At 39.3% G+C, this 27,298-nt stretch overlaps 2 protein-coding genes across 4 annotated transcripts in view; both read right to left on the bottom strand.

Moving 5' to 3' along the window:
- The window catches only part of fam118b (family with sequence similarity 118 member B), a 92,276-nt gene that overhangs the window by 37,647 nt on the left and 27,331 nt on the right, over positions 1-27,298 (bottom strand). The window lies entirely within an intron of this gene.
- st3gal4 (ST3 beta-galactoside alpha-2,3-sialyltransferase 4) lies at positions 1,680-27,298 on the bottom strand. 3 transcript variants are annotated; one of them, XM_083913821.1, is made up of 13 exons: positions 26,861-27,298; positions 20,591-20,658; positions 20,039-20,146; positions 19,145-19,216; positions 16,295-16,376; positions 15,888-15,977; positions 14,490-14,587; positions 14,038-14,101; positions 13,554-13,649; positions 10,996-11,185; positions 10,245-10,382; positions 2,796-2,948; positions 1,680-2,714 (listed from the first exon to the last, which is right to left on the bottom strand). In XM_083913821.1, exons 4-13 carry the CDS (start codon positions 19,164-19,166, stop codon positions 2,625-2,627), a joined length of 1,023 nt encoding a protein of 340 aa, XP_083769947.1. In that variant the 5' UTR covers positions 19,167-19,216; positions 20,039-20,146; positions 20,591-20,658; positions 26,861-27,298; the 3' UTR covers positions 1,680-2,624. The 3 variants fall into 3 exon arrangements, with proteins under 3 accessions (XP_083769947.1, XP_083769946.1, XP_083769948.1); XM_083913820.1 differs by lacking the exon at positions 20,039-20,146; XM_083913822.1 differs by lacking the exon at positions 20,039-20,146 and having other exon boundaries at positions 2,796-2,945.

The following is a 27,298-nucleotide window of genomic DNA, read 5'->3' as shown; positions in this document are numbered from 1 at the left end:
GTGATGAGTGCAAGGGTTAGGAGTTCAATTCACAGAGGAGCAACTGTGGCTTAAAATACGTGCACTCACTGTATGGTAATGCTATGGTTAGAAGCACTGTACATAACATGTTCTAGCATACTGAAGCACACTTTTGACTTGGGGGTTCAAATGTGTGCTTACAGTGCAATAGATTCTCCTGAAAAGTCTGACCTGATTTTCAGTTGTCGTATAAACAGCCAGCAGATTCACACAAATCCTGTCCAATTATGAAACTCCCTGTTGTGTGAGGGAAGTGAACACAGATCAAGCGTGAAGTGACTGGGCTCTTTCTCCAACCCTTTGGGTGTGTTGTTGGGAAAACAAAAGCATTACAAAACCACAGATAATTTACATGTAATGGCCAGTTACATCATTTGAAGACAAAGGTGTTTTTGGCATTTGTACATCTGAATAGAAACATATGGAGTTTGTGTGTGTGTGTTTTCAAACATGCAAAAGGATGGTTTCACAGTATGAGACAATACACATAATGGATAGCTCTAAGAACTGAAAAGATGAGCTTTAAACAGGCTGAAAAGGATGTTTTGTTTGTCAGATTGGCTTTTAGTGGCAAAAAAAATCAGTTAGTAACAACAATTGACAATTCTAGTGAACTGAATGGGAGAGTAGGCGTATGATTGTGGTCTATACCCTGCTGCAAACAGCACTGCCCTCCGAATCAGCAGTATGCAGGCAGAACACACAGATTAAGGCAGAACAGGACACACAGCTGAGCCAATGTGCAATACCAGAATTAGTACAAAACACTCCTTTATAGCAATGAGTTCTGCTAGTAGCAAAACTGATACAGTTCATCCATCTTACAGCCTGACCTTGAGGAGGTCGACATCATTATTCAAAATACACAACATTGCATTCAGGAGTGCATCACTTTAGACTTTACCTTTGTAAAAGAACACATTCCCGCCAGAATATCAGAAATATGGTACAAGAAGTAAGCTATACTGATATCATTATGATTTGTAGTAGTACTATCAGTAGTGTTAGCAGTAATGTTACAGCATTTACTGTAGGTTTACTTCCCTATTACTGAATGCACGATACATGTCTACTGTCATTCTGATCTCAGCTGATAAACTGGAATCTTCCACAGCTGATACCAGCGTATGAGTGAGTCCTGTTTATAAATGCCAAGGGCACAACTCCATTCATGTCAACACTAATAGAAGGCTGTGCATACAGTAGAACCATCATAACATCTGTCGCTAGCGGCAAATGGATGTTAGTTATTCTCACTTATAAGCATTGTGCAGTTTTCTGGTCTTCCAGATGTTCATACTGTACGTACACGTGTTTCCTCACACCATAGCCTAACACATGTGCTAGTGCTAGTTTTCGCAGTTACTATTACTCCAGGCACTTTAAGATGGGCTGCTGCATGACTGCACCATGTGCAGTGCAGCAGATTACCTACCATCTAATATGCATACAATAGAGGGTCTCTGCCATCTAGTGGTGTACAGTGATATTATAGTCAATGGCAAACAGCAGCTCAATGCAGGTTCACTCAGGTCATTAATGCAAATGCGGTGATTTCCATACAGTGGATATATGAGCCTGTTCCGTAATAATCCATGGAAACATCAATAACAAGTTGACAAAAAATATAAATTATGTTAAATGAGATTTAAATGACATTAATTTTGATTTCTTTTTAATTAAAAATGTATTCCATTCTGTACAATAAAAATATCCAGTGGCACCATTGTATGGTATTGTTTCTGAAAAAAGCAACAAAAAAAGATTAAATAAATTAAAAATCAACTAAAATCAAAATTCTAACAAATGGGCAAAATACAAGTCGTATTTCCAGTCCAAGTAAAGTGAATATAATCCTGTGTAAAACAGGTTTTTGATCAAATTCCTCTTTTCATTTAAACTAAAATGTACATTGAAAGAGAAGTTCACAAAAAAAATCCCATAGATTCGAAAACAGCTCTTTACCATAAAACAGATTCTGACTTGATAACATTAAAAAATTGATTTTCAAAAAATGGTGAGTGTACACAGTGAGTTGCAGCTCAATGATACGCATGAAATCTCTCCACCACCAACATGTGCACAACATTTGAGCTGTAGATTAGGAATGCTTGATTCCTGTGATGTGGCAGTTAACAGCCCACACTATCACATGGGCCTAAAAGCAACATCAGTGCATTGGAATCATCCAAAATCCAGACATAATCTGAAGACGACTTGGTCGACACATTAATAGTTAGTATCCTGTAAGCTAACTTTGAAAGTCGTGACTGAAAACCCATAATAGTTACAAACCTTTAAAACCTTATTCAAAATGCTGTCACCAAAAGTTATTCTTTTTGACAAAATGACGTAAAGCCATTTAAAAAAGCAGTTAATTCATGTCTTACGGTTTGACAGAATATAAGGCCCAACGATATAAACACTTGACTCCTGACACTCATGTCACCAAACGATGACTTAATGCACCAGTAAAATGTCTTGTATCCCACTGCAGAAGGCACATTACAATCTGATTTGGATGGTATGACCCAAACCAAATTCAAATACAATTTGGTGTTCTTTTCTTTTTTAGATGAATTCAAACTGGAAACGTATGTCTATCATAAATGTGGGTGCAGGTACAAAATGGCTCCCGATTCCTCCAGACTTTTTAAGGCTTCAGCTTCGTGATTGAGGTCATGGTATGAATTCTGAAACAGAGAGGAAGAGGGGCGGTATAACATATGTTAGAGCAGAGACTGCTTTTGAAGTACTGTATGACTGGTACCTACCTTCATAGACTTCATGGTGTCATATCCATAGTAGTGGATAGGGTGCCTTTGACTCCTTGTGTTTGGGTATCCAAAGCCAGCAATGTGGACCACATCACAGTAGTTGAGAGCAACAAACACAGCGAGGATACCCGTGGTCGGATGCACTGGCTGCTGAAATAAACAAAACATAATTACAGCACAGTGCCATAATTCTGTATCTCCTGACAAACATTTTAAAGCTTATATGCGTAGGATTTGAACATTTCTGACCGTGGCTGCTCCTAGTGGTTGCATCATAAAAGACAACCTGGTCGACAGCAAATACGCTCCCAAAAAATATCTCTGTGATTTGGGAATTTTTCTAAAAAACAAAGACAAATGCCATCATAGGCATATACAAATTCCCACAAGACAGTGCACACATAACAGCCCCAGATAGATTAAGCAGCTCTTAAATGGTTTGTCACGGAGTATGGTTTGATGTTAAAGGTCCCATATTGTAATAAAGGGAGATTTTCATGTCTTTTGTATTATAATGCAGGTCATGGTGCTATATAATTACTGTTCACGATCAAAACGCTCAATCCACACAGAATTACACGCAGCCCGTATTCAGAAACTGTGCCTTTAAACCAGCCATCAGGACTTCTGTACACTTGTGATGTCATAACTACTATACTATGTATAGATGGAAAGAGCCACTACAGTGCTATTAAAGTCATTCCCTGTCTGAAATGACAGTGCAGATGTGAAAGACCCAGAAATTCTGACAATATCAGAGAATACTTAAAGGGCCTTAAAGAGACAGGTGCTAAAATGAGCGTGAATAAAGGTATATTCAGACAGATATCACAGTATGACAAAACAATGTGCATTTTGAACTTGTAAAAACGTTCTTCTAGAAATCCAAAATACAAGTATGAACCTGAAAATGAGCATAATATGGGACCTTTGAATAAAAGATTTGCTAAAGTTTACATGCACTCAACATAATCTGTGCTATGACATGAGCGTTTAAGTAAAAAGTAAAATGCTCATTGAAATCTGTTGAGTAGTGAAAGCTAGAGTCTGTGATATTATGCAGGAAGGGATACTTCAGGTCAGCAGTAGCCTCTTCACCACTAGATGGAAATAGAGGGCAAGAGAAACTGCTGCCCGACTTTCACTTGCAGTTCATCAACACAAGCCTTCCCCATGTGGAGAGTAGCCTATTATACAATGACCTCAGCATTAATCACTGTGAAACTCAAGCAAGTTTTACAATAACACTTTTTGATGATATCTAGCTGTTCTTACAGAGGTTGAATGAACTTATTGTCTGCCAAATGACTGGTATTTAATGTAAAAAAAGAAAAAATCATACAAGCATCTAGAAAAAAACAATCTCAACACTTGAAAGACAAAAAAAATTCCAATATGATAAAATTGACAGTGCTGTAAACATTGTTATATTTTAAAAATATATTGAAGCTACTCAATTTGCCTTAAGAACTGCACATAAGTCACATGTAGATGAAAATATAACAAACAAGGGGTCAATCAATATTTTAATGTTTATCATGCAGAATGAAAAGATCATATGGGTCTCTCCAAACTGAGAGGTATGGTGGTATCTTCTTTTACTCAACACTACCTGTACCCTTGACCCCCCTTCCATAGCAGCTTCCTAACGTCTTGGTTGCGTGACAGAAGACTTACTGCACAACATTAGCAAGTCTCACCCTGCGAACTGGGTCTTTTCCAGCAGCTTACTCACTACCTTAGTATGGCCTCTTTGGAAGAACAGCACTCTTGATGCCAGTAACAAGTAACAACTTCAGGCCAATTTCCCACTCGGATGTTTTTGAGCAACGTACTTGAGAAATGTGTTTACTTTCAGCTAAGGAAATGTATTCAAATATATTTTTGAAACTTGAAGAGGGCACTCGTCTCAGAGGCAATGTGTTCACTGACAGTGATGTTCAAATTCCATGTAAAAATATCAGAATAGACTTGGATCCCAGAATAAAAGAGGGAGGAAATAAACATTCTGGTTTATCCTGGTGCTTTATACAGTCGATTACCCTGTCTTTATTAAAAGTAGACTCAGAGAACCAATGCTGTTTGGCTGCTCTTCGGCCGTATCCATAACAAATACAGTCTACAGTCTCTCTCTTTTGTGATGTAGATGACAAACGAAGTTATGAATGATGATGATGAAAATAATAGCTTTTCGATGTATGAATGATGTTTCTCCACTGAAAAATGTGGAAGGAGAAGAGAGCCAAAAAGTGCAGTGGAATTATATCAAAGAATCTTTGCCGTAGAAAAACACAAGAGATTCACACACAATAACATAAAAAACACACATAAGGAAACCAGGCATCCTACAATAGCAAACCACACCCACCAGATAACAAGAATAATTTGCCAAAAAAACGCAACATCCAGTCAGGGACCTTTGTTCCTTGTTTCCTGTCACCTCTCCACTGTCAGCAAAGGCTCCCAAAATACTGAGACTAATCTTGATTATGTGAAAGCACATTTTACAGGCCAAATTTTTTTTTTTTTAAATCACCACACTCACCAAAACCAAATTAAGTGAAAAATCCTAAAAATGAATGCCTGTAAGGAATAAAGCTGCTTTTAAGGCACTTGTCCCTTTGCAACATTGTTTTCAAATCAAAGCACTGCTGCTGTCCCGGACACATCGGTACATTCAGGGGACTGGTTGTTGCTTGCTCCCGGACTACAGCCCACATTGATGCTACATTACATTAAAAAGTATTCACCCCCTTTTTGTAACGATGCCACAATTAAGCCTTTTTGATTATGAACAACATAAAATGTGGAAGTGGAAGCAAAAAGTAATATTAAACCCCTTCAAGTCAATATTTAGTACGTGTCCAACTACCTGGAGTTGATGTGGAGAGGTCTGCACATCTGATATAGCTTGTTCTTCATTCATACACACAGGTGATCTCTATTCAATCTAAAATGTTATTATACTTGATATGCAACCTATGTATTATCAGCCCTGTAAACATAAGCTGTTATCACTGATTCATAGCTTCATGAATACTATTTTCCAAAAGCATTGGTCAGAATGAAAGCTACAGTATATGGTAAAGGTACTTATATAGAGCCTTTCTAATGTTCTGATTACTCAAGGCGCTTTCACAGTGTTGGTCACATTCACCCATTCACACTGGACATCTACATACCATTTAATCTAATCATTCACACCGCATTTACACAAGGCAATACATGTGGACCGGTGGATCGAACCAACGATCTCTTGAGTGGAGGACAATCCACTCTTTCACTGAGCCACGGTCACCCTGTAAAGAGATATGAGGATGAAGCTGAAAAGGATAACAAACTCCAGCCCTGATGACATTACACCATCTGCCTAACTCAAAATCTAAAAGAGATTGTATACAAGTCACAGGGCATCCTGGTGGACTTAGCGTACCAAGAAATATCCATGGTTCAATTCCAGCTGCGGACCTTTGTTGCATGGCTTCCACCTCTGCGTGTTTCCAATGTTTCCTTTTTTTCCTATCTATTTCCTTTTGAAAAGAATATGATAATATCATGTGTACACAAAATAAACCTTTGTCCTAAAAATAGTGCTTTAATACATTTTACTGCAGTTTCCTTGCTTGTCATTTATGATCAGCCCTTGTCTAAAACATATAAAGGGACATGATCTGACCCCACAGACATTATTTATAATATGCTGAGATCTGTTTGTTGCGTTGTCTCTGGCAAGCTCTTGCTGTGCACAGAGATTTCTCTGTTGTTTGCCAGTTTCCGTATGTCAATGATTATCCATGTTCACAGAGGCAAGAAGGAGAATCACTTCCACATGACTGGGAGATAGAAGAAACTTTCTCTTTCCATCCCTCTCCAAAATGTGTCTTTTATAATACAATATCTCTGTCCTGTACAGCTTTCCATGTTATCAAGAGCTCTGTGTGCAAGCCAAGGACATTTCTATTGTACCAGCGTTTACAAAGCCTGCTTCCCACATTTCCTCTCAAGGTTTCTGACTAAACAATTATTTGTTTTTAAAAGCAACTCTAAAGATCCTTTGTCAACTGACGATAGATTCAGATAAGATTATCATTATGATACATGTATATTCTTACAATTGTATTTATCATCGTCATCATTACTGATCATTACACTAAAAAAAATATCCACTGATACTAGATATAGAGCAGCAAGATCTCCATACATCTTTTTAAAGGAATAGTGTAACACATATATAGTATGATAGAAAAAATACAGTAAAATCCATCACGGTGTAAGATATAAGGAAAATAAAAATAAAACTTCTGTACAATAAAGAAAAAATCTCTTCTAGTCAATTCTCTCTTGAGGAATGGGCCACATGGCCTCATCTACATCGCAATCAATATTTTCTCTTGCGATGCACTTAGGGAAAAATCTTTTAAGCCTGCAGACTGATTGCAATTGAAAAGTTGTGTGAAGCAGTGTCAAACAGGTGCTTCAGTGATTTCATACTGGTCAAGAAGTGTCTAAGAGATTGGAACATATATGTTCTGTTTGGTTACCACAGCTAAAGCAATGGACTGCTTGCATGAAATCTGCGTTAACTGATTTGCAAAAGGGTGCGGGAAGTGTGTCAAAACAATGACAATGGGTTAACTCATTTGCAAAAGGTGTCTTTTGCTCTGCTGAGAGAGTGATGATGAAGACTGAGAGGTCACCAGTTTCTTCAACCAGGTCAAAGCAATCAAAAAAAACTGTAATACCACTCTCATGTCTTTCCATTAAATATGAAGCTACAGCCAGCAGCCTGTCAGCTTAGCTTGGCATAAAGACTGGAAACTGCGGGACTCTACTAGCTAGACTCTGTCTAAAACAAAACTCAAGCACCTCTAAAGCTCACTAATTAACATGTCACGTCTCATTTCTTTAGTTCATACAAAAAACAGAATGACAAGTTGTGGTTTTACAGGGTGTTATGTGACCTCCTCAAATCTCTACTAGTTGTTTTGTCTGCACATGTTTGCATCATGCCGGGTGGTATTTTCACATATTGAGTATTTTTTATGTCAAAGGCTTTATTTGAATTTTCAGGGTCCTACTTGAGAATTCACAGATCAAAAAACCTTTCACAAGTGTTGGATCTGTGCAAACTTATTAGACCAAGCTTCCATCTTACCAGATCTTCATCAAGTGCCTAAAAGTTTGGCCCCAGTGGTGTCCAGCTCTTCAGCCACAGCTCTGAGATGACTGAGAGATAAGCTCTATACTTTTGGTTTCCACTATGCAAAATGACTAAAAGATAGAGCATGTACTATGTATATTTGTCTGTGTTGCTGGTCTTAAATGCACTCATGGTTAAATCTTACCAAATATTTCACCACAGAAGTCTCAGTAAGAAACTAAAACATTGCCTCTTTTCTGTACTTGTCTTTCCTCTCTTAAACATAACATCAGATCAATTTACTAATGCACTGAGCATGACTTAGTCTTCATCTTTTGTCTTTAATTCACAAACTGATAAGCACCCCACAATGGGATACAGCTGACATTATGTGTGTATTAGCCTCATGTGGTCGCCAGCATGAGCTCTACAGCAGCCCGGTGCATAGTTTGGACGCAGGCCCATGGAACCTTGGTGAGAGGTGGGGAAGAGGGGGAGGCTGCATACTATCACCGCTGCAAGCCAGACCTACAAGAGCTGAACACAGGCTTGTGTTTGGGGAGACGGGTGTGAACATAAGAGTTATGTGCGTGTGTGTGTGTGTGTGTGTGTGTGTGTGTGTGTGTGTGTGTGTGTTTGTGCCTGCAATGCAAAACAGAAAGGAAAGAAAGAGGAGAGAAGTGGCTGTATGTGTGAGAGCATATGAGTTTGTGTGTGTGTGTGTGTGTGTGTGTGTGTGTGTGTGTGTGTGTGTGTGTGTGTGTGTGTGTGTGTGTGTGTGTGTGTGTGTGTGTGTGTGTGTGTGTGTGTGTGTGTGTGTGTGTGTGTGTGTGTGTGTGTGTGTGTATGTGTGTGTGTTTTCAGAGGGTCCTTCTCTATCTGGCAGGGTCATTAGCTGAGGGTGGTATCTGCAAAGAGGAGGTCTGCTACAGTCAGGATTCCTGCTGGTATTTGGTGGATGAGGAATACCCGTGGACAGAAAAGAGGGAGGTGGCAGTAGAAGATAGAATTAACATAGTGAGAGAAATATAGGTGTTCCTAGTGTATTAAGCGTGTTAAATCACTACTAAGAACAAATATACGCATCTATATTTGTCTATCCAACTCAGTTTCAGATGTTTTAACACTCTTAAAGTACTCCCTAAATGAAACCTAGGCCCTAGGTTATTTTTTTTATCGCTCTATCCCCCCATATTTCTGCTCCTCCTCCTATCAACCACCCGTTCCCCCTGGCCCTTTCCATACAGTCTGTGCAGATGGTGCAGAGCTCCTGTTGGGCAAGCCCGCTGATTGCACCCCCCACCCCCCCGCCGATCATTCTTTGACAAAAAGGGGTCAGGAGAGGGGAACAAGCAGAACCAAAACAAAACTTGTCAGAGACGATCACGACCTAACACACAACAAGCCCCACTTAGCAGATGGGCCAATGAAAACTTCTAGACGAGTGATGGTCCAAGTCAAATCCTCGGGTATTTCAAATCCAACCACCTCATCCAAAGAGTTGAGATCCAATTTGTGAAACAAAAACCGAAAAGAAAATGTCATGCGTCATGTTTTCTCATTGCATGATCGCTGCTCTGCTGTGGTATGATTATTTTTCCACTCTTTTCTTCATGTTTTGAGGAAATAACCTTGTCTTTCCTTCATTTTATCCTTTACTTTCATTTTTATTTAACTGAGCTAAAAGTTAAAACATTCTCAATAAAGATCGACTAGACACCGTGACAGTGATTTTCCCTAAGAAAACAGCAATAATCCACTTTGCAGTGAAGTAACACTGGGACATGTTCTTTTTTTTCCTCTTTATAAAAACAGCATCTGGTTGAAATATATACAATATTTTGGCTTTCCTTCAAAAGCCAATTATTTTCTGAGGGATTCACTGTGCAGCCTCGAAGACATGAGGAGCTTATCTTGTAATGAGATGCCAGAATGCCAAGCAGAAGCTAATCTTCATCATGTTTTGCAGTAATTGGATCAACAAAATTGCCATTGACCCAGCTACATTTCAAGAGAAATGCCTCTTCCAGTAAACTGTTTATCACAGCTCCAAATACATATCATTCAAGGAGCTGTGGCTAATCAGTGGATGCTCCATCCAGCCTTGTTAACATTCATGTGGAGAGTAGCAAAGGGAAAAAAAAGGGAGGTATGGCAGAAAGGGAACAAACAAGAGAGACGGTTCTAGTGGGAAAATTCTTTTGAGGTTGATTGAAATGGTCAATCTCTAAAAGCTGCAGCCGAGGAGAAGCATTGCCACCACAGTTACAGATCATGAAACAGTGACGTGGTGGGGGATCTCTTACCTGTTTACTCTTTGGGTGCAGGGGGATTTTGAGCAGTCGGTCTGCAGTCTGGTGAAGGTAGTGGGGGTCCAGTACTCTGATTTTATTGACGTCACCCAACCATATTTGGGGAGGGGGCTTCCAAAAGCCTTTCCTGACCTGGAAAGCACACATAAACATGGAGGAAGATAAGACAGAGGATGTTGTGAAATTGAAATGAACAAAAGGAGAGAAACAGTAGAAGAGTAGAAGAACGCACCTTCTAGTTGGCACACTGAGTCATTTGGACAAATAGTGATACAACTGAGCCTATGACTCCCTTATGTCTGGAGGAAACCAAATCGATGTGCAAATTGGCAGGTAATGACCCTGCAACTCTTAGCAGAGGGAGGCCGGAGGTGCCGCGAGCAACAGAGTTAAGGATGTCTGCGATGGAAACTACATTTAACTCTGAAGGGCACTTGCATCACTGAGGTCGAACCTTTTAAGTATTTGTTCCTGATATGGATGGCTGGTAAGAACTGGAAAATAAGCTAAAAGGAGAGTGTTTATGTGAGGCAGAGATGGAGAGAAATAAAGGGAGGCTGAGTGAGATGGAAAACTGTGTGTGTGTGTGTGTGTGTGTGTGTGTGTGTGTGTGTGTGTGTGTGTGTGTGTGTGTGTGTGTGTGTGTGTGTGTGTGTGTGTGTGTGTGTGTGTGTGTGTGAGTGTGAGTGTGTGTGTGTGTGTGTGTGTGTGTGAGAGGGAGTGCATTCTCACACATATCCTGTACCCTCTTCTCATTATAGAGGATCTCTTTGAGCCAGCGGAGATCTTGCTGTTTGAAAGGCACCAGGACCATAAGCGTGCTGGGCTCGTTGTGCAGGCCAGGGTTGTAAGAGGCTGACTCAGGGTAGAAGAACCTCATGGTGGTCTTGTTACCCACATCTTCCTCGTAGCCTCTCACTGGGGCATCATTCAACCTGAGGCAGGGACATGATACTATATTCAGAGTTTTTTTGACATCATGACCTTGCATTAACAACATGGGTCTCATGCTAACTCCGAATTTTCCACCTCTCTTGTAAAGATTCAGGAAACGTAACTCAAGCTTAACAATGTATATTGGGGTAAGCAGTGTGAGCCATCTAAAGCATTGTAAATAAACTTCAATTTTACATAATTAATTCCACATACTTGTCATTGAGTCCAACCGAAAGCAAACTCAGAAATAGACGTGAAACCGCAACTTCTGGGGATTTGTGTCAGAAGTAGGAAAAACTCTTTTAAGATCCAATTGACACTTGTAATAATACGATTTACTAAAAATACAGCCTCCCTGTGATTCTGTCATTTTCATGGGAGCTTTGTTTTTTTTTTCGTATGCTAACATAGTAATTGTTGCTTTTAATATATGGACAGTGGGCTAAACCACAGGAACATATACATTTTTTTAGATAGATGGATTTGGTGTAAGAAAGAATGTAATGAACTCAATGATGTCTGAGTATAACAGAACGAGAGGTTAATGCTTCATCTTGTATTTTTTTGAGCTAAGGCTAAGTCGTTGTTGAGCTTTTGCAATGATGTGTTCAGTGTTCATTTTCAGCTTCAGGTTATTGCTAGTGTCTGTTCCAAGAAATTGAAAAGACTCAGTGCTGAGGTCTCCATTTATTTGCATGGGAATGTTTAGATGTGGCTTGCAACAGAAGTCAGTAATGAGTTCCTCGGTTTTGCATGAAGTCATTGCTCCAAGTGACAGCTTGGGCCACCTCAGTGTGTTATTGAATTTCATCATTATAGGAAATTAGTGCTGCAATGGTTGTGTCATCTGCATATTTAATTGTTTTTACAGAAGTCTCCTTGGATGTAGAGTGTGTGGTGAACAGTGAAAATTACCAGGGGGAGAGAACCCTGCCCTGAGGAGCTCCTGTGCTGAGGCCAAGAGGACCTAAGGTTAGGTTGTTTACCTTCACCTGGTGTGATCTGTTTCACAGGAAGCTCCTGGCACAAACTTAGGTCAGTGTTCATGTACAGAAGTGTGGTAAAGAGGAACTGAACTTAAGTCTATGAACAGGATGCTTGTGTAGGAATTGGTGTTTCCAGGTGTTGCAGCGCGTGGAGTGCTTCGCAGACACGTCTGTGCAGTCACAAAATATTGGCGGTCCGCGGTATTCTACGGGTACACATTTAATAATACAATATATAATTTAATTTTAGTAAGGAATTATATTAGTGCAAACAAAATATTCACAAGTTGATTGTGGTGCCAAGGTGGCCAGTTGTAGGTCATGTACCATTAAATCAGCAACTAGAATGTTTTTCTACAGTATATGTCCTGTCAATTTCCAGAGTCGACTCCTTATCAAAACAATACCGTAAAGCAGTTAATCGAAAAAGGACAACCAGGTCACACTGGAGTCTTAAGGGCTTTAAATTAGATGTGCGCTTTATTCTGGAAACATCTCTGCTTTGTTACTCTGAACAAATTATTGACACATCTTCTAAAAACGACATCATGACTCATTCCTTGACCAAATAATTAACACGGTAGCACAGAGTGAGACTTCCTTTGGTTAAATGATTATTCTGCATTTCGGAAACTTAAGTCTCGACAGGCTTTAACAGTGTCTAGCGGTGTTTCTATGACAGAACCAGCCCGGTGACATCAAACTCTCAGGCATGCATTGAATTCTGAACGTCAATAACCTTCCTCTACTTGGCCAGGGAACGATTAGCCTTTAAGAGAGGGAGAGATGTGAGTGAAGGGGAGGGGGGTTTGATGGGGAGAGAAAAATGCATTGTGGCCAGGCCAAATTCTGGCTGTTTGAAAGAGGCTTATAAAACTCAGAATGCATGTGTTCATTCCAAGGCTGTAAAGTCAGATTTGCAGAGTGCCTTTGTCCCTGAGTAAACTAAAAGCTTTTTTTTCTTTTCTTTAAAAACAACCGAAGAAGAGTTTGCTAATTGCTCAGAGGACGGCTCAGTGTCAGGGTCAGACAGTCACACAGTCCAATACTGTTCATCATAAGTCGGCCAAGTGAATTTAAATCATGCTTTCAGTGGCTCTTTTCATTCCCGTTTTAAGGTCATCTAGCAGGGATCAGTCTGTTCCTAATTTTAATCCTCAACAACCATGCAGCATGAGGGAGGTTATGGTTTGAAAATTGCAGTATCATTATTATTGCTGGGTCACAAGTGTAATATATGAAAATATAGTACAGTCACCTCCTAAAAATAGATAACCTGGAGTGGAATCAAAAAGCAGCAAAGCAAGTTTACTGGTTTAAATAGTTAGCAGTAATAATAATAACTAAAGGTGATTCATGAGGTGTTCTCCTTTGGGCTTACCGAATGACCACGTCATATTTGTTGATGATGTTTCCCAACGAGCTGTTTTTAATGGCAAATCCATTGCCTATGACTACACAGGTTCTGCATTCAAGGCTGTGGAGAAAAGCACCAATCAAGTTTTACAGTACAATCGGAAACCCCCTCTCTAGAGGCATAACTGACAACATATTCATCTCTGGAGCAACAGCACCCGAGGGTGCTTTCTTGACCTTAATGAGGGACAGTTATGTGGCTAAGCACTAACAGCTACCCATAAGTACCCATAATCACAGTGATGAAGTCATGCAGGACTGAAAGCATATTACAGGAAGTGAACCACAGCTGGAACACATCTTCGACCAATCACAATGTCTTAAAAATATTCCTGTTGCAGTGTCATTTAGTAATTATGTGTTGGTGTTAAATCAGTAGAAACCTGGCTTAATACAATATTGAGCTTTAGAATCATGAGCCATTTTGGCTGAAGTGTGCTCACACTTACTTCTCAATGTTGGCTGGCACATGATAATTTGCAATTACAGCAAGCACCTTCAGTAGCAGCAGCTCTGGGAGGGAAAGTGAGAAAAGGAGCATTTTAAATAGTTTAAGCATGGGACGCTATGAAAAGTTCATGTCACGATTATCCTGGCCAAAATGATTGCAATTCATAGAAATATCCTGATAATAATCATCAAAATATACTCAGAAAAAAATATTTGTATTGCATCACAGATAAGCCACACGTCTTTTATTTCTTATCATCTTTATTAAAAATGTCATTAAAAAAATGTATTGTATTGTATGTACAGTATGAGGAAGGGACTTGCAGTGATAATGGAGAGCCTATAAAATGACCAAACTTACAATTGGTGTTCATCAATACATACAACAGTAATACCATGAAATTAGACACGTGTTAAGTAAACTGAGCAGAGGACAACAAAGTCAACATACCGCTGCCTTTAATGCCATACGGTAATGCCAGACTAGACAGATGCTCTCGCCAGAAGAAATCCTCCAGTTTCAGAAAGAGCTGCGTCTGTCTGCTAATGCTGCATGAAAAATGTCAGAGCAGGAATTACAACATAATATTGCAGTGCACTGTTTCACTGCATAGATGAATTATATTGCATGAGCGTTTGCGGCTGAGAGAGAGCGCAGGATATGAATGAGGCATAAGACAGCAAGGATGGAGAAAACAACTTTCCATTTTTTGGCTATAACAACTATCAAACCACACAATGGACAACACTAAATGTGCTGCCAAACAGTACAGTGTTCATATTGGCACACAGAAAAGGCTTAACTTTCCCAAATGTTCTGGTATCTATTAAGCAGGTAAACCAGACTCATTAGAGTATAAGTAAACCAGCCATTTACATGATGTCATTCAATAGCAATTTCCCTCATTAAATTCCCCTGTTGGCATTTCTCTGCTGAAGAGAGGGAAAGAAAACAATAACACTACCAGAGCCCATGGAGTGAGATGAATGTGGCAGGTTGTAATACGTGAAACAGTTGCTTTTCTGTGTTTGCTGGCTTCAGACTCCAGTTGTTTTGACCAACTGTCTTTGACAGTAAGTCTCTCAGACATTTAATCCCCTTGTGTGGCAGCTAGCTCTTTGCAGGATATCAGAATAAATCTCTGGGGAGGGGTCTAATTAGAGAAATGTCACTCTTATTGCCTGGAAGGCCTGCCTGTGACTCTAATGACTGATGTGAAAACCCCCAAGAGGAACAAGCCTAAGACTTTATTTGAGAGTGCAAATCATGTTCTTTAACAGGGGTAAACACAGAGATTATGAATCTTGACTGTTTAAAAGGTCAAAGGACGGGCAGTGGAGGGTCTACTGAGCTGAAGAAATAAACAGTGACCTTGGAGGAGGTTCGGACAAACCACAGATGGAGACCATATAACTGTTTTGTAACGGAACAGAGCCCGTAAAAAGACCCAACAGTAAATATTCAGCTGAATAAACTGATAATAGAGCAAGAGAAAATAAATGAGAGGGAACTCAGGGCTGTGGAAAAAAAATGATTGCTTAACCAGGAGGACACACAAGCTTTTGTCTATCTTAAAACAATTATCATAAGCTCATTCTTAGCCAACATTGGTTTTTATATTAACTCTCCCTCTCAATCATTTCATCAACACAATCCACTTGGAGTTAGTCAAACAGACAATAAGTTAAGTTCTGTTCTTTCTCAATGAAATATGCTTTTCCTTACAGCAGACCTAACAGTTCCAATGAACCTGGCACCTTATGTTCAAATAAAAATACTGGCACTCCCTTAATGAGCTATCCACTCCCTCCAGTTTGTGAAAAAAAACACAGACATGCCATTACTCACTTAAAGTTAAGGCTCTCCCACTTCTTCTGGGTTAGCCAGCCACCACACAGCGACTTGCTACTGTTCGGAGACTTGCTGGTGCCTCCGTAGCTGAAAGACAGAAATCACCACAACTGGCATGAAAGCTACTGCTGAATCCGTAAAAACGCAGTGTGCCAGTAACTGGGTCCAGAAAACTCAAAAAGTGCAAGAATGGGCATGTGTGAGGGCCTAAATTGACCAGTAATTCAGACCGCCGGATGATCAGAATGTGGGTTGTCCTCTTAACTTTTAGTGACTCAGCATTGCAAAGACTTTATGAGCTTACTTTTTTTTACCAGATATGGGCATTTCTGTAATTGTGTGACCTCAATACCAAGAGCAACCGAGAAAGAAAGAAATGACTGTGTTAGTGTGTGTGTAATTACCTCTGAAGTATGGCATAGGAGCAGTAGTATGTGACAAAGGAGATGAAGAACAGGAGAATTGGGAGAAGCCTAAGGCACCATGCTGGAGTCGAAGAAGACAAAAATGGATTACCAAATTTGACATGGAACACATTCTAGTTTCAAAGTCTTGACACATTGACATGAGATTTATTTTAAATGGCCACTGATTTAAAGAACGCTGCAGTGAATGACCCTATGACAGAAAATAATGGACTCTGATTGTGCTTTTAATTAACGACAAATTGAAAGCATTTGAAAAAAGGTTCTGCTCAACAGTTGGCATGCCATCTACACAGGTTTAGTATCAGTATCAGACCGGTTACTGAAACATGTAACTGAAATGAATATTAATGGCCTTCCAGAAAGTGCTAATAGCTATTTAGAGATAATTGCACAGGTCCACAGGAAACACTCCACCCACCATGGTCTCAATTTGATAGAAGAGAGTGAAACTCACAAATTAAGGAGACACTTCTGAATTTGCCTATTCAAAAGGACCTTAAAATGTTGAAATCTCAGTAACATTATTTTTTTTTTAAAAATCAGGAAATGATAGGACATGAAACCATATTGTCCTTAATATATCCTCAAAACACTAATTTTCTCTGTTTTTTCCATTCATATACTATTTATATAGTATAAACGTATACTGCACACTCACACAGACTTCCTCTCCAGGGAGACTAGACTACCATGTATAAAGATGAACATTATATACTTTAGAGTTCTGACACGTCAGAATGAGGACTACGGGTACCTCCATGATTTCATATCTATGATGCGTGATGAAATATTGTAATTTTCCATTCTGTCGGTCAACAGCAAAAGAATAGAATAGAATAGAACTACTTTAATGATCCCAGACTGGGAAATTATTTGTAACAGCAGTAGTGGGTCAGCAAATAAAAACTTTGTACATAACATAGATAGAATCCAATATATACATAGTGTATATATACAGTGCACAGTGTGCTATAAGCAATAAACATTAATAATATATACAACAAAATATGCAAAATATACTATAACAATAATGCTATATACAAAACAAAAAAAAACAGTAGAGAGAGCAGAGTTCTCTGTTAGGCAGAGGTGAGAGAGTTGTTATAAAAAGTGATGGATTGTGGCAGGAAAGATGTCCTGAATCTGTTGCTACGACAGCGAAGCTGAAGCAGCCTTTTGGAGAAGGTGCTCCGCTGTCTGACCAGTGTGAGTTGGAGAGGGTGGAGAGGATTATCCAGGATGGATAACAGTTTTTTCAGTGTCCTCCTCTCCACCACAGCCTCCAGAGTGAAAGAGCAAGTAGCATTCAGGACTAGCCTATACATATGATTTTTAAAATAATAGCCTCTAATGGGTACTTAAAAGAATAGCTTAACATTTTATGAAATATTTGAAATTTGGTATTCACTGTCTTGCCAAGACTTAGATAAGAAGATTCATACCACTCTCAAATGTGTAGACCTACACTAAATATGAAGCTTCAGCTGCTGGTTAGCTTAGTACAAAGACTGTGGAAAGGGGGGAAACAGCTAGTCTGGCTCGGTCTAAAAATAACAATGGTTTAATCCAAAGGAAAGTGTTCAAAAAACAACGCTGCAGTTTTTACAGCAGGTGTGGGGCTTTTTCTTGTCCAGGCACAGTGACTTCATGGAGTATCTGCTGGTTGCCTAGCAACCTCACGGCGATCAAGCTATTCATTTAAGGAGAGACACCACAGGTGAAATCGTGAAAAAATTGACTAATTAATAAAGATTAATGCATGAACCATGCATTTTCCATTTTTTTTGTATAAAAAGTTTTCAGATTTTTATTGTTTAAATATGAGAAAAAAATATATAAGAAAGAACTTATTTTGAAAAAATGGGTTCTAAATATATGTATTATAAAATTGCATCCACACAACCTTTTTACTTTATAGATATCACCATGAAATTGCACAGTTGATTGGTTATATTAAGACTTTTGAAAAAGAAAATCTTGTGTAATTAGTGTATAACAACTTTCCTATGTTTTAAAATGCAAATTATGCTTTATCCAATGCTAGCTTTTGTTTAATGTAATAGAAATATACAGATGAAAACAGACAAAGTGTACTAAAAACACCTAAATCTTTGGCTGCTTTATTTCCACTAGTCTGAAGAAATGTAATGGAAGCAAAATAATCCAAAATCTAAAAAACTGACCAGTGCACGAAAAAAGAAAAACTAAATGGCCTATACCAAATGCCAGGAAATGTACTATCACTTAAGTTGACATTCAGTGACAGACCATGTTTCAATACAGCAACCTTCAATGCCACCGCGGATCTTTTGTTGCAATTGGATTACTGCAAAGGGTCTTTGTCTATGATATAAAGGATAGAGTCCTCTAAATCAAAGAAAAAAAAGCGCCCCAGGGCAGCTTTGTGTTTTCCCACAATCATTATGGCAACATCTGGAGGACACAACACTTGCAATTTTAGAGAAGGGACTATGTTGTGTGGCTAGAAGCACAGCAAGAACACTGTTTTAGCAAATTATGGAGTATGTTAATGTGCATTCATTCTACACTGATGGCTGTGGATTATTTTAATCTGTGAAGTCAAGGTCAATAAGCGTATCAGTGCAGGTAACCCAATGAATATAAAATCAAATAATAATGGTTATAATGTTAAAAATCTGATCATTAATCGATGACAAAGTGTGTTTTGGTCGGTAATCCTCTCATTATTGCATGAGAAATAACACACACATCATATTAGTGCTTTACTGACTATCAAGAGAGGGAGACGTCCCATTCAAGTTGTCAGAACAAAGCATTAGGGTATAAAACAGCAAAAGAGCTTACTTTTAGTTGCCTTCTGGGACATCTTCACGTGTTCCTAGGTCCTCTCATGTCTACGCAGCACATGAGGTTATCCTGGGTGATGGGTACAGGAAGGAGAAATAATTCATTAGCACCGCCTTTAAACTGTATTATGAATAGCATCCTCCCTTTCTGAGACGAGAAATGGAAACAGGAACCACCGTAAATTTAAAATATACAGCGGTTGATTGAGTCAAAGTGGGCATTCCACACCCACATGTAAATAAATTGCACTGGCTGCCCTTAGGTTCAGATGAGCTAGGAGCAAATGGGAGTGGCAGAGAAACAAATCAATGCGAGGAAGAAAAAGAGAGCGAGAGAGAGAGAGAGAGAGAGAGAGAGAGAGAGAGAGAGAGAGAGAGAGAGAGAGAGAGAGAGAGAGAGACAGAGAGAGAGAGAGAGAGAGAGAGAGAGAGAGAGAGAGAGAGAGAGAGAGAGAGAGCAGAACATGAAGGGCGATCAGTTTAAGAGGATCATGCTGGACTGACAGACACTTGGTCCCTGAACTGAGGGATATTTTCAATCCCACAGCATCACATCAGCCTCAGCACTGTCTGCTTTGTGTTTCGGAGCGTTATGACTATAGTTAAAACCAGATTAAAAGGCATTACACACATCCAACTATTTAATGCACAATGCACATCTTATCCACAATCTTTCTGATTCATGATTTAGAGGGTGAGGCCAGAGCCATCCACACAGAAACGGTTGTACAAAACATGCCCGACACTGCCTCGGAGCCAGCCCATTACTGAAAATCAATAGCCAACTGAAGGAGTGCACAGCTGAATATCTATTTTGAGATGTACGTGTGTGTGCAAATGTACTCACAACTCACATTGCAACTATGGTAATGTAATACGGCTGTAAATCTACCAGTTAATATTGCACGCCCCGACTTGGAGACAGGGAAGAAAACCACATGATCGATTAACACCACCACAGGGACGCTCTGCAGATTTTTACTCCACTTACACCCCCTCCCTGTAAAACAAAATGTCATTTCACAACATAAAATATGATATGATAGTGCTGCATCCTGAATCAGGGCGTAGTTTCTTTGAGATATAGGGAAGTGGTTGTTTTTTTCATCCTGAGCCGGATATGAGGCTGGGCTGTGTTTGTATCCTAAGTTATTGTTTAGGAAATGATGAAAACACTAAAGAATGTCTAGAGGAGCAAACTTCAAATGCATCTTCTTTCTTTTAAGTAAAAAGCTAGATTTGATATTTCAGTTTTTTGACAGACTAAAAGACAGATTAAACAACTGATGTCAATGCAGCTGATGCAGTTGATCAGTTCTTAGAAACTAGTACAGATTATCCTGACACACTTCATGATCATCTTAAACTGATGCCTATAAACATGCACATAAATGAGCTTCTCTGGGAGCTCTGCAGACACAAATTACACATTAGAAGATCTTACCTTTTCCCTCTTTCATTTCCAATGATTATATCCTCAGTGGTACAGATGTTATTACTCTGGGCTTCTCCCTGTAGTAAAAGCACAAATTCATCTGATATATGAAAGCAACAGAAGAATATCTGCACAAGCATTTAGTTATTCTTTGTTTTTTACTTGTTGTTGCACATGGTTAGGGAACTAACATAAAACCTGTAAACTGAACGCAACTCCTTAACAGGAAGCTCCATACATGCATGGCAGAGCATGTATAGAGGAACTACAGCTAAACGAGGGTTAGGATGTATTATTAAATTATATACTTTGAAATACAGGAATATCATTCTTTCAATATATGGGCTGATCTTCTTCCAGTCATCATGTTATAGCACACAGCTAATACTGAAAGGATTACCATGGATTACTCAGTTAATTAAAAGAGATTAAACAACAATAATTTAGGTAATTAAAATAATGTTTTTAAAAAGAAAATGAGAAGAGTGTTAGAAGTACAGCTGGGATGGGTATTTTTGAGATTGTCTGACATTTCGTGGACAAATTCATCGCAAAAATGACTCACAGCTTAATCGCTAATGCAAAATAATTTGTTGCAGCCCTACATATTACCCTATAGCCCTCTATTCACATAAACATCTGGTATAAACTATGACCTATCACCTCCGGCTTCCTCCACCTCAGGAAGACGTTCCTGAACATGAGAGAGTAACAACAGCTGAGCATACAGGAGGCACAGGACCTCCTCACAGACACCACAGGCAACACAAGAAAGCAGCACACTACCTGGCTGTGTGTGATATGGCGTTTGAGGGAAGGGGGTGGAGGGAAGTCTGGCTGAGAGAGCAGAGGGGGTCGAGCGCTGTGCTGTGCAATGCCGTGAGGCACGCTGGCCGGCTGGCTGACACTGGCAAAAGCCCTCAAGATGGGAGGGTTCAACAGAGTAAGAGTTAGTCTTGTCAGAAATGCCCTTCACCACAGGCTTACTTTAAGCAATGCTGCAAGTCTAACCCTGGGTCACCAAAGAAATGCGGACGGACCACTTAAAAAGCTTAGTCACACATTGTAGTGATTAAAGATGAGTCAGGCAGCACAGTAGAAGTAATTCCCGCAAAAGCACTGCATGGCAAAACGTTGTCAGGGATTTATTGGTTCCTTCCTCCCAAATTCTAAGGAAGGTATGGGCTCAAAAGGCTAATAATACTGTAATGTAGCATTAGTAGAAACATATGCTAATGTTAGCATTTATCACCGTAATTATTACGGGTTAAAATTCATGTCAAGTTAATATGAGCTCTGTATTTAAGGTTGTCTTGTGTTACGGTATCATCATTACATTCACAGTTATCAATATGACCAATCAAATTGAGTAATGTATTTGTTTTGAGTTATTGTGAGATGTCACCATGACGACATGTTCTTTCACCAGTAATACTCGCTTAATAAAGAATGCCGGGCCTCGCAGATTTACTGTGAGATTTTCCGAGTAAAAAGTGGGTAAAGTCATTTGCATCGGCAGACAAAAATGATGACGTTTAAATCCCTTTCTACCAGCTGATTTCTCTAAATCACACGAGTGTTCTGCTCACAATAGAAAATCACCTCTAAAACACATAATCCCAGGATGCAATCCAGTCAGAAGAGCTAAATCTGCTTCCTGTTCGTAATCCTTTGTCCACTTTTAGGAGGAACAGCTTTGAAAGAAATTAATCAACGCTTTTTGCTTCCTAAAAGGGCATCCTCAGGGAGCCATAGAACACAAAGTACAGTAGATGAGACGGGTCACTCCTGCAGGGGGTTTTCTGTTGGCAGTCATGGTGAGAGCAAATTTGATTTTGCTATTTGTCCCCCAGGGGGTACCTCTGCAGTTGCCAGTCATGCGTGGAAAGACTGTATTATGTGAAAACTAGCATTAGAACAGTTAGCTAAATACATGGTTAAAGATCTTAGCTGAAAGTAATCAATAAACAGCTAAGGCAATGGACAAATGATTGAAATAGTTAGCTAAATTTAATGCATAATTTTAAAAGTTAGCTTAAAGTGTGGATACAGTTAATTGTTTTATTAGACAGCTAAAACTAATAGGGGCTACGCGGTGGTGTAGTGGTTAGCACTGTCGCCTCACAGCGAGAAGGTCTTTCTGTGTAGAGTTTGCATGTTCTCCCCGTGTCTGCGTGGGTTTTCTCCGGGTTCTCCGGTTTCCTCCCACAGTCCAAAGACATGCACGTGTTAGGTTAATTGATAACTCTAAAATTGCCCTTAGGTGTGAATTGTTGTCTGTCTCTGTTCGTCTCTATGTGCCCTGCGATAGACTGGCGTCCTGTCCAGGGTGTACCCCGCCTCACGCCCAATGTCAGCTGGGTTCGGCTTTTTTAATAAATAGAATAGAAGTGTTACAGCATCCAGTTTGAAATAAGATCAAACAGACACTTTTGAAACCTGATGGTTGGTGAAGAGGAACATATGTTCATTTGACAGGGATGTGGGATCATACAAACACAATGAGACAGATAAACACTCATTTCCATGCTCATGGTTAGCTCGCGGTTTGATTTTGTTGCTTCACTTCTGCTGTAACGGATCTCTAATTGCCTCATAATTGATGCTGCTTGTTGTTGCTCTCCACCCATCCTGTCTTCTTTGTCATCCACTTATCATTATGGAATTTGGTTTTTATTTTTCCCTTCTGGTTTGCTTCAAGAGGAAATGTGTTGCAGAAGTCCCTTGGAGTTTTACATTTCAAGTGTGTAATTTCTTTGTCTAACACTACTATTTAATACTATAGACACATAAAGCCAATCTAATTATTATGATACAATATTATTGCTCAAGACAGCAAAAAGATGATTGCCTCAAAATATAGGGAAACAGTTAATATTTCAACTTCACCAAAGCTATAAAAACTGCTTACTTTAACTTGCTTACTTGCAAAATGACATGTCAACTCCCACAAATCAAAAAGACATCTTCCATGATCAAGCATTGAGCAAGCTTGAGTATTATCAAAAAAGAAATAAATGATGTATAAACTAATACAAAAGTCTCTGAATCATCACTTATGACCCACTAGAAGTGTGTGGAGTCTGTATCTGCAGAGACCACGCCTTATGTCTGTATTCTCTGTTGTGTGTGTGTGTGTGTGTGTGTGTGTGTGTGTGTGTGTGTGTGTGTGTGTGTGTGTGTGTGTGTGTGTGTGTGTGTGTGTGTGTGTGTGTGTGTGTGTGTGTGTGTGTGTGTGTGTGTGTGTGTGTGTGTGTGTGTGTGTGTGTGTGTCCGTGTGTATATGCGCTCACTCTTGGGTGACTCAAGTTCATCGAACTCAGTACTTGGGAAATCATTGTGATCTTAGTTAGTTCTAAAGCAGAGAGGGTTTGCTCTGTTGTACTTTGGCAGCAGATGACCATTTCCAGTTGGTCATCCCAGACTGTTCCCACACATATTGAACCAACTAAGGTAACATATTTTTGGGCTGTATGGTCCATTGTGTGTCGCATCTGCAGGTAATTGTCTAATTGTTTGCACACTTTCCTTGTTAACATGGAGATCACTGACTAAGCCGACTAAAAGGTTGTTTCATAAAGTGGGAGCTCTCAGCCTCATTTGTTTTTCAGTCTTGAGATGGTGAGCAGCGTATGGGAGGACGATCTTGGACTTCTAATCTAGATGTAGGGAATAGGTCTGAAATAGGAGAAGTGAAACTGAACAAAATAATACTAAAACCAATTCTGTATTTAATGGAATATCACCAGTAAAGTCATGGTCCCCGAAAATTACCCTGGGATTTTATTTTATTTCTAAAAAGAAACAAATTCACTAACTATCTATCAATCTATCTATCTATCTATCTATCTATCTATCTATCTATCTATCTATCTATCTATCTATCTATCTATCCATCTATCTATCTATCTCTAAAATGCAGTCCAATAAAATTAGTGCTATGCTATCTATGTGTATTGCATATTGTAATGGACAGATGTTACTTTCTGTATTACGCATTTGTCATTCCAACACACCGCTCTCATTCTCTATAATCTGTCAAAGTTAGACTTCCAAGGTGATACATAAAATACTCTTTTGTCACTACAGATGGTCTACTACCAGCTTCAGATGGTAATACAGGGCAGACAAGAGGCCCTTCAAGGAGAAAGCAATGTAAGAATGCATGTTATGTGAGTCTGTGCCACAATAAACCATTGAATATATGGATTTAATGCCCCCATAGCCCCATTAAAATACATTATAAGATCAGTAAAAATACACATTTTTCATCGTCTTTCTGTTTTTTTTTTTATTCTTGTACTGCAACACAAAAATATATTACAGTTGACCTTCAGCAATTGAGCGGTGAGCTTGAGAAAGAGGCTGAGAGAAAGAGCAGAGGGGAGAGGAGGAAGAAAGTGTCGACTTCAGATTAAAAGTGTGAAATCACATGAGATGATTACATAGTACATTTCACTTTAAGGATACTTTATATAATCTGTAAGTTTTTTTGTCCAAATATAGCAAGTACTTTCTGTCAGGCTTCAATGTAGATTCCATATTTTTACCTGATAATACTTTACTAATTTAATCATATTTTGGCATCTGATAATCTATTCTATCAAGGTTTAATATTTTCTTTGCTTTTTTTCCAGAAAGGTGTCATCGATCCTGACACTCATTTACAATCAAAGGTTGTGCCAAACAAATGTAAGTTTAACAGAAATCACACTAACAAGAAACAGTAATCCAAAAGGGGAGTTTGTGGCAATGGATCAGTAATCCATATAATTCTCCCTGATCTCAAATAACATTTTTGAAACCATTCTATCCAGTTTGGTTAATATGGGTACTGTCACATTTCTGGGTCGACCCTATGCTGTGACATCAGACCTCATTGTGGCTAACTTCGCAAATGCTTTGCCTTCCACAAACAAGTTTGATCAAGATTCGCTTTCCACTCTGCAACTCTGGCGGATCGTGTTTTATGGTGTAACATGCACTGTCCTGGTTCAGCAGTGAAGATCAGTGGCACAATGCCAGACAGGAACAGGGACCTCATCACATAAGACGGCTTTCTTGGTAGAGTGAAGTGCAGGATGAAGCCCCCAGACCTATAACCCAGACTGAACTAAGTGACCTTTCCAATGACTTTAATGTAGTTCTTTTTTCAGGTTGAGCGCTGTTAAACTAACATGTGTTTTTTTTTCAGGTACCCCACCTAAGGACAATACATCACTTATAAGGTTGAGAGACGTAAATAAGAAAAACTCTTTCCATAATATCCATTTGTTGTCACATTGGGGTAAACGTGTGTTTGACTAAAGGCAGACTGCAATCTGATTGATTCAAGGACGAGAGTTTCCCAGCAGAGGCACTGCTGCTGCAGGGGGATCTGTCAACCAGTTTGCTTCAAGTTCACATGTGAACCAATATTACAAAGCACCATTGAATACAACATCATCAACTCTATTGCAAAGGTACACATCTGAAACTAACTAAAGGCATCATTTTCAGTCAAATGTGTTAATCTACATTCCATGTGAAAACACATCTGGGTTTTAAAACAGTAAGAAACACACAGGGCTGATTCATCAAGAACAATTTAGATTTGTTGACAGTTGTGTTACTATGTTATTAATGCAACAATACCAATTAAGCTCCTTATTCTCCATTCACAAACATGATTCAGCCAAGTCTTTCCACCCCAGTCTTCAGTATCTATCTATCTATCTATCTATCTATCTATCTATCTATCTATCTATCTATCTATCTATCTGTCTGTCTACCTATCTACCTATCTATCTATCTATCTATCTATCTATCTATCTATCTACCTATCTATCTATCTATCTATATGTCTATCTATCTGTCTACCTATCTATCTATCTATCTATCTATCTGTCTATCTATCTATCTATCTATCTATCTATCTATCTGTCTATCTATCTATCTATCTATCTATCTTTCTATCTATCTATATGTCTATATATCTATATGTCTATCTATCTATCTATCTATCTATCTATCTATATATCTATCTATCTACCTATCTATCTCTCTATCTATCTATCTATCTGTCTGTCTGTCTGTCTATCAGACCCATCGCAAGAAAAGAAGTAATCCCACTGACACAAATAGCTACAAATCAAGGTTCGTGCCAGCCAAATTAAATTTGATCTCATATGATCCAATGAAGTGACTTGCAGCGGATCAGCGGTGTCCCATGCTTCCCTGCAGTCATGTAGAAAACACACACAGTCTGCTCTACGTTAGCTCGAAAAGGGTCTTACTTACCAGCAGCGCTGCCCGACGGATGAGCTTTAATCCGTGGAGCGAGCCTGTTGTACTGTACTGTAAGATGTTGCAACCAAGTTCGCGTTGCTTTTAATGACACACACTGCGTGGGAAAACGAGAACTATGCGTCTGCCTGCAGCGCACACACTCTCTCACACACACACACACACACACACACGCACACACACACACCCGGGTAGAGGCACTGATGTGATGTGAGCATCAAAGTTCATCCCTCGGAATAATGTGGCGGAAACAAGAAGCGTACACGCAAACCACAGGGTAGTTTACAGTTGGTGGTATGAAGTCTGCAGGCACATATAGCGGTTTACTGCACCGCTTTCTGTTACAGCGCGTTCCCTTTTCTCCCAACGCAGGGACGCATGCGCACGTGGGTACGCGCACTGGAGAGAACAGATCCAAATACCATGCCTGTA

Source organism: Echiichthys vipera, assembly GCF_963691815.1.
Source record: "Echiichthys vipera genome assembly, chromosome: 5".
NCBI lineage: Eukaryota > Metazoa > Chordata > Actinopteri > Perciformes > Trachinidae > Echiichthys > Echiichthys vipera.
The sequence above is the reverse complement of the archived record's forward strand: the minus strand, read 5'-3'. Positions and strand labels throughout refer to the sequence as shown.

Bases quoted from the DNA above. Each gene is read 5' to 3' on its own strand.
- st3gal4 (XM_083913821.1), bottom strand. From the start codon at position 19,166: ATGTCCCAGAAGGCAACTAAAA. The intron at 16,377-19,144 runs GTAAGCTCTTTT...CTTCGACTCCAG, and splicing joins GTCCCAGAAGGCAACTAAAA to CATGGTGCCTTAGGCTTCTC. The intron at 15,978-16,294 runs GTAATTACACAC...TCTGTCTTTCAG, and splicing joins TCCTATGCCATACTTCAGAG to CTACGGAGGCACCAGCAAGT.